The 16,047-nt window shown below is 41.9% G+C and overlaps 1 protein-coding gene across 6 annotated transcripts in view; it reads right to left on the bottom strand.

The window, feature by feature from the left end:
- Positions 1-16,047, bottom strand: part of TRMT11 (tRNA methyltransferase 11) — a 51,601-nt gene that overhangs the window by 15,571 nt on the left and 19,983 nt on the right. For 5 of the 6 annotated variants that reach the window (XM_025179656.3, XM_014581727.3, XM_075924114.2 and 2 more), the window contains 4 exons: positions 14,379-14,543; positions 11,623-11,695; positions 10,719-10,850; positions 7,209-7,329 (listed from right to left, as the gene is read on the bottom strand). In XM_025179656.3, the coding sequence (XP_025035441.2) occupies positions 7,209-7,329; positions 10,719-10,850; positions 11,623-11,695; positions 14,379-14,543 (491 nt within the window). Of the gene's footprint in view, positions 1-6,898; positions 6,940-7,208; positions 7,330-10,718; positions 10,851-11,622; positions 11,696-14,378; positions 14,544-16,047 lie in introns of all 6 variants that reach the window. The other variant, XM_075924115.2, reaches the window with a different exon arrangement.

Here is a 16,047-nt window from a genome sequence, read left to right as displayed (position 1 = left end):
ACTGCTATAATCTTGATCTACAAACTCTGAAATCAACTCTCCTGTACAGGAGTGGGGACTCTGCCTGAAGGTTCAGGCTGTGGGGTCAGGGATTCGGGATGCAGTAAGGCACTCTGGGCTGGGGCAGAGGGCTCCAGAGTAGAGCTAGGAATGATGGGTTTGGCTTTTTTTTTTTTTTTTTTTTTTAATAATGGAGATAGCCTGTCTCCTAGAACTGGAAGGGACCTTGAAAGGTCATCAAGTCCAGTCCCCTGCCTTCACAGCAGGACCAAGTACCATCCCTGATGAATCTTTGCCCCAAATCCCTAAATGGCCTCCGCAAGGATTGGACTCACAACCCTGGGTTTAGGAGGCCAATGCTCAAACCACTGAGCTATCCCTCCCCCTTACAGGAGGAAGCTCCAGCTGGGGCCCAGGAGTTCTAAGTGCAGGAGGGGCTCTGGGCTGCAGCAGGGCTTGAGTTATGGGAGGGGGCTTCAGGTGGGGCTCTGGGCAATGCTGACCTCAAGCAACTCCCAGAAGGCAGCCAGCATGTCCCTCTGACTCCTAGGCACAGGGGGCTTCACCCGCTACCCCTGCATGCAGGTGCCATCCCCACCACTCTCATTGGTTTCTGGCCCATGGGAGCTGTAGAGCCAGCACTTGGGACAGTGCACAGAGCCTCACCTTCCTGCTACCCCTCCACCTAGGAACCAGAGGGACATGCCAACTGCTTCCTGAGAGCAGCATTGAGCTGAGCAATGGCTGCCTGCCCCACGGCAGCCAATCAGATTTTTAGCAGCACCTAAAACAGGATGCCTGACAACCCTAAGCATGTTATTCAGTGATACCCTAAAGTACATACTGACATGGGGTGAACATGTGATTCATTTGAACTGGAAGAATCAACTATATATGATTTCTGGTAATAAATAATCATTTACCACAGAAGTCAGGTTTGTCTGGGTGACGCATAAGGGGCTAGAGAGCTGTCCGTGGCTTAATAATAATTAGTGCAGTAATTTGGAAGTGCACATTTGTTACAGGCTTAGTGAAATTTTATGACAGAATAAACTGCCAACTTGGGGTACATGCCCTGTTTAGTTGCAGTCTGGCCTGTTAGTTGTGTCCCAATGTGACAATCACTTATCTAATGACAAGCTGAATGGGTAAAATCTGAACGGTCGTAATATTCTGAATGCAAGATCTTCCGGAAACAATTCTCTCACTAATATTTTTGCTGAATGTTAGGCAATTACAATGGCCAGAATATAATGGTTAACTAAAATATGCTTTTGAATAATGGCTAAAATCAGCAGGTCTATACAACCTCTAATCGTGCAAAAAGATCGCTGCCAACTTTCTAAGAGGCTCTTTCTTCATATATACCCAACAGTGGGTGCAACAGTCACAAAAGTGAATGGAATCTGCAGCACAGCAGATTTCACACAATTAAAGAGTTGGCATAAAATCCCCTTGTACCAGTGAACTGTTAGTTGCAGATTCCAAATACTGTGCCTTTTCTTTCCCTGCTTCCTGCTAAACAAAGCAACAGGTCAGGGACTAGGGATGTTAAAATGCAGGGATTTAATCAAGTAGTCAAGAGAAGTGATTATTCCACTTTATTCGGCCCTGGTGAGGCCACATCTGGAATATTGCGTCCAATTCTGGGCCCCCCACTATAAAAAGGATGTGGATGCATTGGAAAGGGTCCAGGGGAGGGCAATCAAAATGATTAGGGGGCTGAAGCACATGATCTAGGAGGAGAGACTGAGGGATTTGGGTTTGTTTAGCCTGCAGAAGAGAAGAGTGAGGGGGGATTTGATAGCAGCCTTCAACTTCCTGAAGGGAGGTTCCAAAGAGGATGGAGAAAGGCTGTTCTCAGTAGTGACAGATGGCAGAACAAGGAGCGATGGGCTCAAGTTACAGTGGGAGAGGTCTAGGTTGGATATTAGAAAAAAAAACTATTTCACTAGGAGATTGGTGAAGTCATAGAATCATAGAACCACAGAGCTGGAAGAGACCTCAAAAGGTCATCAAGTCCAGCCCCCTGCACTAGGCAGGACCAATCCCAACTAAATCAACACGGACAGGCCTTTGTCAAGCCAAGACAAACACTTCTAGGGATGGAGACTCCACTACTTCCCTAGGTAACCCATTCCAGTGCTTCACTACCCTCCTAGTAAAATAGTTTTTCCTAATATCCAACCTGAACCTCTTCCATCACAACCTGAGACCATTGCTCCTTGTTCTGCCATCTGTCACTACTGAGAACAGCCTCTCTCCATCCTGTTTGGAAGTACTGGAATGGGTTACCTAGCAAGCTGGTGGAATCTCCATCCCTAGAGGTTTTTAAGTCTCAGCTTGACAAAGCCCTGGCTGGGTTGATTTAGTTGTGTTTGGTCCTGCTTTGGACAGGCTGGACTCGATGACCTCTTGAGGTCTCTTCCAGCTCTATGATTCTATGACAGGATGAAGAGGCAAGCACACTGAATGCTGAGACACCTCGTTAAGAGCAACATGCATAACTCTCAAATCTGACCATTCATAAAGCCATCTTACAATGCGTCTGTGATTATCATTGCCCCTCATTGAGCTCTTGTAATGGCCCTGGTGTATGTCTGCTTATAATTTGTGACTAGGCCCTCTGCCTCTTTCCCCCTCCCCCATCCTACCATATAAACTTCCCCCTTGCGTTCACAAATAGCATGGAGCACAGAGCAGGTTGCCACCACAATGGAATGTTGCTTTTACTAACCTAGTCAGTAGACTGCAGAACCTTCCTTTTAAACGTCCAAAAGTACCATTCTGCACTTGCTCAGTCCATAGTTGAACAGCTGCTTACTGTGCTCCAGGCTGCCCGTATATGGTTTCATGAGCCATGAGAGCAAGGAATAGGCTGGGTCTCCTAGGATCACTATTGGCATTTCAATGCCCCCAATTTTAATTTTCTGGTCTGGGAAAAAAGTTCCAGATTGCAGATTAGTGACCAGACAGGAGTTCCTAAAGATGCACACATCATGCATCTTTCCAGACCATCCCACTTTTATAGCAGTGAAATGGCCCTTGTGATCCATCAGGGCCTGCTGCACCATTGAGAAATATCCTTTGCCGTTTATGTACTCCTTGGTAAGATGGTTGGGTCCAAGATAGATGAAACACGCTTCCCTATCACCCACCACACTTGGGGAACCCCAGCTCAGCAAAGCCCTGCCCTATGTTATACATGTTTCCAAGAGTCACTACCTTCCGCAGTAGGAGGATATTGATTGCTTTGGCCACTTAGATCACAACAGCCCCACTGTAGATTTTACCACTCCAAACTGATTTCCAAAAGACCGTTAGCAGCCTGGCATTGCAAGCTTCCAGAGGGCAATTGCCATGCACTTCTTCACTGTCAGAGTAGGTCTCATTCTGTTTTCTTGTACTTCTGGGTGGGGGAAAGCAATTTGTAAAGTTCCATGAAAATGGACTTGCACATACAAAAGTTTTGTAGTCACTGATAATCCCATACCTGCATTATAATGCAGTCCCACCAGCCGTGTCTAACAGCAATAGAACCTGCATTCTGTGTCCAGAGCATCAAACATTTGCAAGTTACTCAACTCAAGTGCTTTGCATAGGAGCATGTTCTTCACCTCCTGCAATTCATCCTTGTTCCGGTAGATCCTTGATATCCTCTGGGTATACTCCAGCATAAAACACAAAATGCTTACCATCATTATCATAATGCTTTGCTGTGCAGCATGCTCCAGTATGGGGTCTATGCTCATGATGCTATGGTGTCTGCATGGGCAGACAGGTAAAGAAAGGGCATGAAAAGAATGTTTGCCATTACAATAAAGCACAAGTGGCGTGAGTAGATGAGTGCATTATGGGATTCTGACAACATGTACCTAGAACCACACACTGTACAATTTTGGTCCTTGTGCCCACCGGAAGCTTAACCCAGAATGCAAATGGACACAAGCACAGTGGGATAGCCTCCAACAGTGCATCGCTCTCAAAGTCGACAGAAGGCTCCCAACTGGGGACATGCTATTTTGACCTATTTTGAATAGCGTCAGATTCTTTTGTAAAGTGGGGACAGGCACCTTCGACTTAACAAAATCGAGCAGAAAAATAATAAATTTGATCTAATCTCGAAGTGTAGATATGGTCTAAGAGTCAGATTTACACCATCCGTTAGCCTACTATCATTCTCTGATGATTCCTTCTACACCATTGGTATCGACCATGATTTATCTGGGCCTCAAAGGCACCAATTTTTAGCTAAACTAATGTTTTACATAAGCATTTATCCTCATGTGGGTTATGATGCATCCTACAATAAATGAAAGCCAGCAAGGCTCATGTCAAAGTGAAAGCCACCCGAGTGTTTACAACTTTCTTCATCATGCAATTTCTCATTAGTTTTGCTTATACAGAATAATGTAAAAATGGTGCAATATATTTCTAGCATAATAAAATAGGCAAGGGAGGAGGGAAAAGAACTAAAGTTTATAAACAGAGTTGTGTTTAATTTAAAATATGTGCAGATATCAAATGTAATGAATAGGCTTATGTTGAAACTAGTGGGCCTCAGTTCAGCCTCAGGGTAATTACTCATGTCTGGTTTTTGTTTTAAAAAATCCTCCTACCTTTATCACAGCTTCCCAGTGTTCTACATCTGGAACTGGACAGTAGCTGTAGAAACCCTTCTACAAATTTTAGACAGCTATAAACATCAGCAAGTAGTTCAAACAAGACAACATGGTCACATCTAGCAACTGATGCTGCAAAATATAGTAGAAAAAAACCTCAACATCAATAAAGATGTCTAGAGTGATCATGTGCTGGAAACCTTCAGCTTTGCAAATCTGTTAACACTTTGCTCCTAAGTCTTTTCATGGGCAGTCATTTGTTCAGTCTAGCTCTTCTTCCCATTTTAACACACAATTCATAGGCACATTACTCAAGTGTGGTCAACAGCGCCTGTCCTGTAAAACTCTACAGATTTGTCAATATTTTGTCAAGAGTACAGATTGACTGTTCTTGTTCTCAAGCCTTTATCAAAACAGATATAAATTACTTTACACAGAATAGTATTCAAACAGAAAGTGGAATTGAGTATATGTCCCAAAGTATTTTACAGGGTGACTCAACAAGCCCTACAAAATTAGAAGCTACCCTGTTTTAGAAAAAAAATGTAGAACAGCCACAACACCTCCCCCAAATTAAATGCAAAAAGAATTTAAAAACAAAACAATCTTTTAAATAGATACGGAGCATAGAATACTTCCTGTAATAATGCTGGAAATTGTTATGTCCCATATTAATTTGTAGTTACATAGTTTCCATCTGATGCTACTTTGGAACTAGAAAAATACAAAGCATGCACTATAAAACTGACTTTTGTTTCCTCCTCCCCCACATTATGTAAACAGATTGCTTATGAAACTTGGAAACTAACTAGTGCAACATCAAGTACGCTTCAACTTAAGTCAAACTACAGCTAACCTAAAACAAAAGACTGGTATCCAATAAAACTGGTTCAACCAGACTATACAGAATCTATTAAGTCTGTGGTGTATCTGTTGAAGAAGCAGTCATTCATATACTTCACCATCAGACATACTATGGTACTTTTGCACAGATGCCAAACCAAAACTCTGCCTCATCAGCCTTGATGAGGACAGACTCATATCACCCTGTGTGAAAAAGTTTGCACTAACAACATTTATTCATGCTGTAAACCCCCTTTAGAATGGTTTTAGATCCTTATCAAGGGCAGAGAAAACTCACCTCATATCCATCAAATTTTACTACTTCTTCTGTCACTTGCTTTCCTTCTTGTTCTGCCACCTGCTCGGTTTTTGTTTCATACAGATTCATAACTTATTAACTGGCTATTATTGACCTACCTTCAACAGAGCCATGCCCATTTATTTGGGGGAAGGGAGCGAAGTAATCATCAGGCATATTGGTCCAATTAAGGCTCAAAATGTTCCCTTTTAAAATGTACTGCCCATTGGGCGTCATACTGGAGTATATTTTTGTAAAGTCTTTGTCCGATCTGCTCTGTGTGTGTACATTATTGCACATTTATAAAAAATAAAATCTATTATCAGTAAAATTCTCAGAGAAGTAACCATGTCAGTCTGTAATTTAAAAAAAAAAAAAAAGTCTGGTGCTCCTGGACTACTCGTGTTTTTTATCTGTAAAAAGGAATTTCTGTTGAACTTAATGAGATAAACAACTGGAATTGTTTTTATTACTAAGGCCAGGTCTAGTCTACACCTGGAAGGTTGGCTTAAGGTACACAATTCCAGCTATGTAAATCACGTAGCTGGAGTCGATGCACCTTAAGCCAAGCTCAGCGCCATCTCCACTAGGGATGTCAATGTGTCTACATGTAGATAGTTACATGATTAGCCAGTAAGTCCAGGTATATGGATTAATCTTGTCGACGACACACACTCCCCCTCCCCCTTCCTTGCTGCCTCTATATCCCCCATGGACAGGAGCTGCTGCCACCCCACGCTGCTGCGCAGTATCAGTGGCAACAGCATGGAGTGGCATGTGGGAACCAGTCTGTGCAGGAAGCCAGTTTTTAAACTGGCTCCCCATTGTGGACCGGCTCCCACCTTTTACTGCTGCCTCCAATACTGGGCTGGGTTTTTTACATCTAATTGAGAAAATACTAGAAGTGCTTGCTCAGCTCCTACACGTTTCCGCTATGAATAATATCCCATTAACCTGACTTAGCTTTCCTCCCATGTTTAAATATCTCTTTCCTAATATTATACTTCCAGACTGGTTGGGGGTGTGGGTAAAAAAGTGACTTAGGGCCAGATTTTTTCAGAGATAAGCATTCTCAATCCCCACTAAAGTCAATAGGAAATGTATGAAGTCATCACCTCTGAAAAAAATAACTTACCCTCAAAGATCCTGCCCTCACCTGTAGGAAACCAGTTTGCCCTGGATGAAAAATGTATAAAAAATGTAAGAAATCCCGCAAACTACCTTAAATCATTGCAGACTAAGTGAGCAGCAAGCTTGTGTTTAGTCTTTAAGATGTGGCATTCTTCAAAGCCCCTAGTTCAACATAAAAACATATCAACAATAGCAGAATTGACAATCGAGTATGGAATACCAATCTGGTGGTTATAATACAATAAATTCCCTTTTGCAGTTCAAATAGAGCAAACCTTTCACATTTAACAGCTGCCATTCGCAGAACCATTTACCTCAAATTCTTTCACCTTTTCCATGGTTATCAAGCGCCTTGACGTGTGACTGGAAAGCATCTGCTCACAGTTACTAATAAGTTTCAGGCAAGGCTGCTGGGGTATAATCTCTTCAGTGTATCTGGAATAAATAAGCAATCAGAAATTTGTAAGCCTATGAACTGTAACATGTGCATCTGAAACACAACATTTATACAGATCTATTCAAACTAGCTTACACTAGACACATTTTATAGACATACTAAGTTTCCAGAAACAGTGTTTTCACTTGTTTTCTGAAATCATGAGAATATATTCCACCCTTCTGGGACACAAATAAAAAAAATTGTGCAAATGAACTAGATGTGAACAGAAAGAATATTTCCCACAGGGCTCTCTACAAATGGGTAACTGAACTCTTGAGGTCCGAGTCATATACTTCTAGGTGTACATGCCTATACCATGTCAAGTATGCTGGAAAAATTCCCCCAATCATCCAATCAGGAGCTGTGCTTTTTAAAAGTATTTTACAAGTGTCCAATAATAATCTATTGATTTGAGTGGTCATTATTTACTAACATGCCCCCATGGAAGATTATTACAGGTTGGATCTGTTTTAACATCCATTATTACAGGCACTCAGCCTCACCACGGCAAACTACTGCCCCACCACCAGTGCTCCCAATCCCACCAGCCCTGCTGCAGCAACACCAGCCTTGCCAACCCACAGTCCCATCTCCAGGACTCCCACCTCTCACCCCTCGTGGCAGACTGCTGCTCAGCTCCTGACCCAGCCAGCCCAATTGGAGCATCACCAGCCTCACTGCAGAGCTCATGCCCTGCCAGCCCTGCTACAGCAGCCCCGCGGTCCCTCCACCAGAGTTCCTGGCCCCCTGGCGAAGTCCACTGGCATTTCAATTGCCCAGCTGGACTCCCGCGGCAGGGCTCCCAGTTGCTGGCCTCCCTGCAGCCAGCCTGGCTGGGTTCCCAGCCCCCGCACAACTTTGGTCCTCCACTGGGTCTCTCTGATCCAGCAATATCTGTGGTCCAGCAAGGACCAGGAAGTCTCGGTTGAGAGAGGTTCAACCTCTATACTTGGTCTTCAATCTGTCCTACAACACAACCTCTTTAAAAGCCAGTGAAATCTTTTGGATTCAGAGGCTGGTGTTATAAATAGACTGCAATGTATTGGACTTCCTTTGTCAGATGGGGAAAGACATTTTAAAGAAGAAAATCTGTTTTGATAGCCCTTTGACAGAGGGCAATAATACTGGCTTGATGACAAAATTTACCAAAATTAATTCAATTAAAACCTCTGTACTGATGAGTAAAGAGTAAGCATCTACAGTATTTTAAGTAACTCCTATCTTGCAGAAAAACTGCATTAGCCATACAAAGAAGATTAATTTTCAAAAATGCACAACCCCTAGATGGCATTTTCCACCCACTCTCCCACCTATTTTTCAAAATGCTAAAAGCTAAATTAGGTTTTAAAGACATTCACGGAGTAGGAAGAGAATATGTCTGACTCAATTAACAGCCTATAAATATATAATTAAAGAAAGTGTGAATGTGAGGAATTTTCATCATGCAGTTGAGTTAGTCTTTAAAAAATTAAACCCCTACTCATCCCTTAAACGACAAGAAGCACTTGAGGCAAAAGGAAGATGCTCTGTATTTTACCTATGACACAGAGGCATTTCTGAACATGTATCAAAAAGCAAATAAGTTGTAGGGAAAACAAAAAAAAAATGTAAATCTGTTCCTACCACCAGCTACTGCCGCCTATAGCTATAGCTGGAAGAGCAGACTCTATTATTGTTTTTCCCCACACTTCCTCTTAGTTACCCAGTTGCTGAGATCTTTGCTGCACATAATGTGATCTGAAACACACATAACAACTGAAAGTGCCCTATAATCTTTAGCCATTTCTTGGGTGCAACAAATATTACCAGGTCTTCATTCAAAAGCACTATTACAATCTTTATGTTTCCATTTTCATTTTTGTACCCAACCAAACTTCAGTTTTATGTCCCAACAGACATCAAACCAACCACCACCAGAGCATCTGCCACATGCTGCCAGGGTGGAGCACTTTGTGATTCTGAACAAACCAGTCCATAAAATATGGATAATAGAAAGCTAAAGACAGACCCGAAGCATGTCCCATAATAGACTGCAATGTTAAGCAATCATCTGCAACAGCAGAAAAGCATAGGTGAGGAAGAAGATCTTGAAATTTGTTACTAGAAATAAAAAACCTAGAAGTGAGTTCTTATAGAATCAAGATGATACATCATAAGTCCTATCAAGTAAATCAACTGATTCTGTTCATCATTTCAGATGTGTCAAATCACAAAAGTATCTCAAACAACTCTCCCAAGGCACCTCCTATTGCTTGATATTTGGTAATGCCTGACAATAGGAAAAAATCAGGAAATGCCTGACAGAAGAAGGCCAAAGAATTCTTAACACTTACAAAGGTAGGCACTCTGCCACTACTTCTATTAAAGTTTCTCTTCATACCTGTATTAAAGCTTAACAGCAAAGGGATCAAAATAATTCAGGCCTAATAATTCACTCTGCTAAAACACTTTCCTGTCTTTTTAGCATTAATGAAGACAGTTCTTTCTACAGGGAATGATTAGTCCATTGGGTCAATCCCAGAATGTTGCCAAATGAAGTATAGAAGCAATTACTTTAACAAAAATCCATTTTACCCAGTTTTGTTTTTAATTTAAAAGAAGAGGACATATGGGAACCATGAGTTACAGATGAATAGGAAGGGAGATATTGGTGAACACCTGACAACTCAGCAGATTAGTCACTAGTTTCTCTTTGACCCACAAATTTGCTATCAAGTTTTTTTTAGTAAGAACAAGCACAGAGGATAAGAACTGAACACCGTGTGTTAATATATTAATGCTTCACATTTCTGTAGTGCATTTCATCTGCAATTTTCAATTTGCACTACAAACAAAACATTCATAACAATAAGTAGTCAGCACCATTTTACACATGGGGAAACTGAGGGAGTGAGAAGTTGATTTGCCCAAGGCAAGTCAGTGGCACAGTTACAACAGAACACAGAATTCATAACTCCTAATCACCTGCTCTTCTGGAAAATTTCAGTGTCCAGAATTTCTCTCTAGCAGGCCAATCCCCAATAAAAAGGCAAACTAATGTTGCCTGTTCTTAAAGGGGTGTGAATTTAGCATTGAAATGTACCTGGATTCCAATATTCTGGTTTTCCAGTCACATACCAATCCTTTAATAGCAGCATAGATTTTTGCAAAAATAAAGTTTTGATTTCTAACTGGCAGCACATGGTTCTCTCTACTTCCAAAAATGTTTCCAAACTCCGTTCTCCCTCACCTACCCAGTTTCAACATATGGAAATTGTAGGAGTCCCTCTTAAACTGCAGTGGGAAGTTCTAGAGATCTCTTACCCTGCAAGAAATTATGGCTAAGTTACAGTATTAATTTTCATCTACTACACACTCATATCTGGGCATTTAGAAGAATACATACTCAGGTTTGTAAACTGGTAGCCAGTACACCAATCTTCCTCCCATCACGAGATACTCTGCCGCAAAGTTTAATAGGTCAAAAAAGATATCACTCAGATGATAGTTGGAGGAAGTGGAGATGTGGTTTTCTGTGCTAAACAATATTAAAAAAAAAAAAACACTAAAAAAAGTAATATCGACAATTTAAATTTTTGAGCAACAGTTTGAGACTTGCAAAGCCAGGTAAAAGTCTTAGATGGCCAAGTCCCACTAAAATTAATGAGAAAGCTGCACCCAAACTGTTTCACAGGAGCTTAGCAAATTCCACTCCTAATATTAAAAAACCCAACTACTCAACTAAAATTGCTTTTGAAATACAATTTGTATAGTGTCTTTCATAAGAGTTGTCTTTCAAAGGAGGATGAGATTTTGAGATGAGATCTGATAGTAGCAGAAAATCAAAGTCAAGCAGCAGAAAACATTGTCATATCAATAATGAAGACAAGACAGAAGACATTTATTGTAGGTGAGCACAAAGAGCAAGGAAAGGGAAATTAAAAGACATGGACATGGTGAACAAAGAGGTTTAAAACAAAGGTAACAAATTTTGGACTGGATGATGGAACATCGACCGGATTAATAGAGCTGTTCAATGACTGATAAGGATGGGGATGTGAAGCTATTTTTGTACATGTAAGAGAGGGAGTTTGGAACTCAGAAGCTAGAAAATGTACATGGCCAACGCTATGAGTAGGAAAGAGGAGAATTTTAGGAAGGCAGGCAGTGAAAGTGACTTCTGCAAGCTATGTAGAGAAGGTAGTGCTTTTTTAAATTGTTTGCTTAAATGATAGTAATGAAGTATCTAAAACTGTGGTTAACTTTCCACTAACACATTGATATTTACAATGAATAAAAGGCTTACCTACCCTCTTTCCATTGCTTTAACGATTTCTTTTGGTGAACCAGTTCTTCTAGTAGCTTCTCGTATGCCATATGGAGCTATATAGAGTAAGTACATAATGTAGAGATCAGGAGTTCACCCTTTACACAAATAACTTCATGAAATTCTACAATAGTGTACATGTGGTAGCTGTTGGAAAAGTTTATATGGTAACTTCTTCAAGATGTAGCTATTAAAAGTTTATCTTGATCCTAAGGCAAACTTTTTTTAAACTATTTGAGAAAGGTTTCTTATCAGTAAGACACTAAATAGTCAAGTGCAATATTATAGTAATCACTTTAAATAATTTAATATGATGCTGAAGTGCTTTTTCTTTTTATTATTTTGTTGGCTAAAAGATTTTCTGTACATTTCCTACAACATATGATGCTGTTAATCCCTTTCCTTTGTTTCATCTTATAGTGGGGTTTTAATGAACCTTTTAAGAGTAGAGGGGGCTAAAAGACCTTAAACTATAATGCTGAATTTTAAAAAGACCCAGGAAATGGCCTGGCTCTCCAGAGAGGCTAGGGGCTGAAGGAACTGAAGGCTGGATGTGTCTTAAAACAATGTATGTAGCCAAGATTCTTCCTTTTATCCATGGCTGAATGCCCAAGTAGAATCTAAAAGTCCAAATGTATTTTCCAGAAAGATATGGGTTATTGGTAGTGCCCTACGCAATAGACTTCTCTCCTCATTTCAGGGAACTAGGTTGTAAATACTCAAGGTTATGTCTCAGCTCTTGCTATCGATGTTAAGTTTGCCCCTGTAGTTGTTTCACTTCCACTACCTATTGTTTGGTAAAACACAGGGAATTCTTTGGGATCAGAAGGGTAGAGTAGGCTTTGCCTTCTCTTTCAGTCCATTGGGAGCAGCGCTCTGGAAGAGGGCAATATATAAACTGTCTGCTCCTTTACGACAAGGGGAAACACAAGAGAAGAAAGCCAGGACTAGAGCTCCAACCAGAAAGGTCCAGACCTGGCAGATTTGGGTAGAGTGGACCAGTGTAGAGCAAAGCTGTGTCTCAAAGAAAAACAAGGACTGAATATGAACCTGTATGTCATCACTATGAACTTTATTTTGGAGACACACTGGTCCATTGTTTGTTTGAACAATTATGCTATTAAGGACACTGAGGATTGTTTGTACCCTTTCTATTATTAAATTAATCCTGGGTAAGGATGCTGTTAGGGACAGAAGAGAGACTTGCAGAGGAGAGGGGGAGAAGTGTTTAAACAAGCCCATAAATAGGGGATTAACAGGCGCAGGGTGCCTTAAAAGTGACCCCTGGCCACAAGGGGCTGGCTCAGTAAGCAGCCACCTCGCTACAAGTCTGAAGGACAAACCCCTGATAGTGCACTTAGAAAATCTGTAACACATACTTCAGATACTTCGAAGTGATTGTAATGGTCTACATTTCTTTTTCTTGTTTTTGCTAAAAATGCAACAGGTCTTTTTTTGTAATACACATCTCTGTAAAGCTTTAAGAACGCTGTAAAAACATTAATTCATCTTCAACACTTCATTAAGCTTTCCTAATGCTCCTACTGCCATGGCATCACGGAAGTGCCATCTCCATTCCACAGACACAAACTGAACCACAGAGATTAAGGGTGTGATTCTTACTCACTGGGTGTATTACCTTGTTTTCCCAGGAATCCCAATGAAATCAGTGAGCCTGCTCCTGGAGCAAAACAACACTCATCACGAAAAAAAGGCATTAGAATAGATCCTAACTGATTTTCTCTTGGTAAAACTGCATGTCAGGGCACAGCCCTATTACAGGTCAGGAGTTCCTGGCTCCCCATCCCATGTTTAATCTAATAGACTGTGCTGCCTTTTAGGTCTCCTGCTCTTGACAAATGCTGTCTAGAAACTTAAAGAAGCGGAAACCTTTCATATCTTTAATACTGCTGGTAATCAAAGTGTACAGAGATACACTAGTTTGCTTGAAATAGTTTCAATGAGCATGTCAGGGCCTTAACTGAAGGCATAATGAAGTCAGTCAGATCCTTTCCAAAGACTTCAGTAGTGAATCTGGACCCAAAACCTGTGAAATACAACTTAAAAATTGAACAGAAACCTCCCCTAATGCAGATTAAGTCACTCCAGAAAGAAGCATGACTCAGAAAAGATATAGGAGACAATAAGACTGGTTCCCATTCAGAAATATAACTTTTCTCCACTGAAAGAGTATTAACAAAAACAAAACACAAAATATTATAGTTACATACATAATGTTTTAATACAATGGTCCATATTTCATTAGGGATTTAACATAGCGTAGTTAAATGTAGAAGTGGTCAAAATGCAGCTCCCATTTCTACAATGCTGTCTATGATGTTAATAATTTCTAATGTAGACATCTCAGATTCCAGCATACTCCATTAGCTGACTCGTGGTCTCCGTTAGCCACACTTTATGTCAAGACAATCTTCTCAGTTTTACACAAATTATGAGCCAGGTTCCAATGCCTTTATATGTACCAAACTGCACCTTACAAAATAAGTCAGTGGAACTGCTTGTGTAGTAAGGTCGGACTCAACATAAAAATATTACATTCTGGCTTTTTGTGTTGTCCCATGTGCTTCTGGCCCACATCCTTCAGTTAGACAAAGATCTGATGAACCTGAGCTTACATCAGTCTCAGGTTTGTATGCCAAGCCAGTACATACAATATATTTTGAATACCACAGTTAGACTCTTATGAATCATATATATTTAGGACATTAATCAACTTACGATCTGTAATAATTTTATCAAAAAGCATTCCTTTTCTCCATATAGGTTTTGATGCATCAGAAACTAGTGCATCAAGGTAGTACTTCTCTAAACCATACTGACGAAGGTTAGCTCTGATATTCTCATCTGGTCCTCTCCACTTCTGGTTCTTTCTGCTAGCCTTGCCTGCAATCAAATAAAAAAGGCATAATCTAAGGCAGCAGTTTTCTACTGTGGTCCACAGACCCCTGAGGTTTCTTAGACTAGGACTAAGATTTCCAAAGGGGTCCACAAATGAATAAAAAGGTTAAAAACCAATTATCTAAAGCAAATTAGATGTGGACAAAGTGGTCTGTTTTTCCATTATTTATTTTAGAGACTAATTAGGGGGCTGTGCCCCCTGCTTGCTATGCTCACCAACCCTCCCCTCGTGGGGGGTAGGCAACCCCAACTCCCCCTCCCCCACCAGGGAGGGCTGGGCTATGGCCACACCAGCCCGGGTCCCTTCTCTCTTCCACCCCCCTCTCCAGCCTGGGTCCGTTCTCCCTCCTTCTCCTGCCAGTCCGGGCCCTTTTTCCCCTCCACCACTGTCGCTCCAGCCCAGGCTCCCCCTTCTTTTTCCTCCCCCATGCCCTATTCCACCAGCCTGGACCTCTTCTCTCTCCCCCTCCCACGTGACTCACGGTCCCTTCTCCCTTCCTCCTCGCCAGGCCCTTTTTCTCCCTCCTCCCACAACCCTGACCTCCCTACTCCCAGCTGCAATGCACACCAAGCCCAGAGGCCAGAGAGGCGCAGGAGTGCCTGCCCGCCCCACATGGGATACAGTGAAGCACAGGAAGTGCCATGTGCACGCAGCACTCCAGGGCACTGCAGCCTGCTGAGGTAGGGAAAGCAGCAGCACAGGAGGCCCCTGTCCTGACCTCTCCCCTGTAAGGTCCCCACCTGTGCTGCTCCCTGCCCCAGCACCCAGGGCTGGCCGCTCACCTGCTGGGAGCGAAAGCAAAGAAGCAGATAAGTCAGTGCACCGGGTCAGTCAGTGCACCATGCTCCGGCTCCCAAATAGCCTGGCAGCAGTGGAGCCCCCAAAGACCTACTGCTGGCACATAAACCTGGCTGGGAGCCCCACTCCTAGTGCCTGTCCCCAGGTTGTTATCCTGAGCATCGTACACTTCTCCCTCGCCCCTGGGCTGTCATGGCTGCAATGTGGGGTCTGCCAGGTACTGTGCCATGTTTCTTGGCATTGAAATCCCTGTGAGGTGGGGATAGAGGAAAGGGATTGGTTTAAAATAGCAATTCCAAGTGATGAGGGGAAGCAGCATTGTTGGGCTTGAGCTGGGAGAAGAGGGAGGGAGGACAGAGGGAAGAGGCAGGAGGGACGAAGCATGACGTGATGACATCACTCTGTCGTCTCACAGGAAAAACTTTAATATATAGAGAGATAATACCATCTAGCTCTCATATAAATACTTTTCAACAGTAGATCTTACAGTACTTTATAGGATTCAGTGGCTGCCTCAAATAAAATCTCGTCACCATGCTTGTTCTACTTATTGTGGAAAGTTGCTGTCTGGATTAGCTTAAGTATCAGAAGTTATTCTATTCAAATCGTCTATTTCAGAGTTACGTTATTCCTTAAATGCACATGAGAGGAAGAATACCTCCTCTGCTTAACAGAGGTACTGTGAGGAAA

Source organism: Pelodiscus sinensis, chromosome 3 (assembly GCF_052426305.1).
Source record: "Pelodiscus sinensis isolate ZL-2025 chromosome 3, ASM5242630v1, whole genome shotgun sequence".
In the NCBI taxonomy this organism is placed as follows: Eukaryota; Metazoa; Chordata; order Testudines; family Trionychidae; genus Pelodiscus; species Pelodiscus sinensis.
Note: the sequence above shows the minus strand (reverse complement) of the source record. Positions and strands in the feature narration are given on the sequence as shown.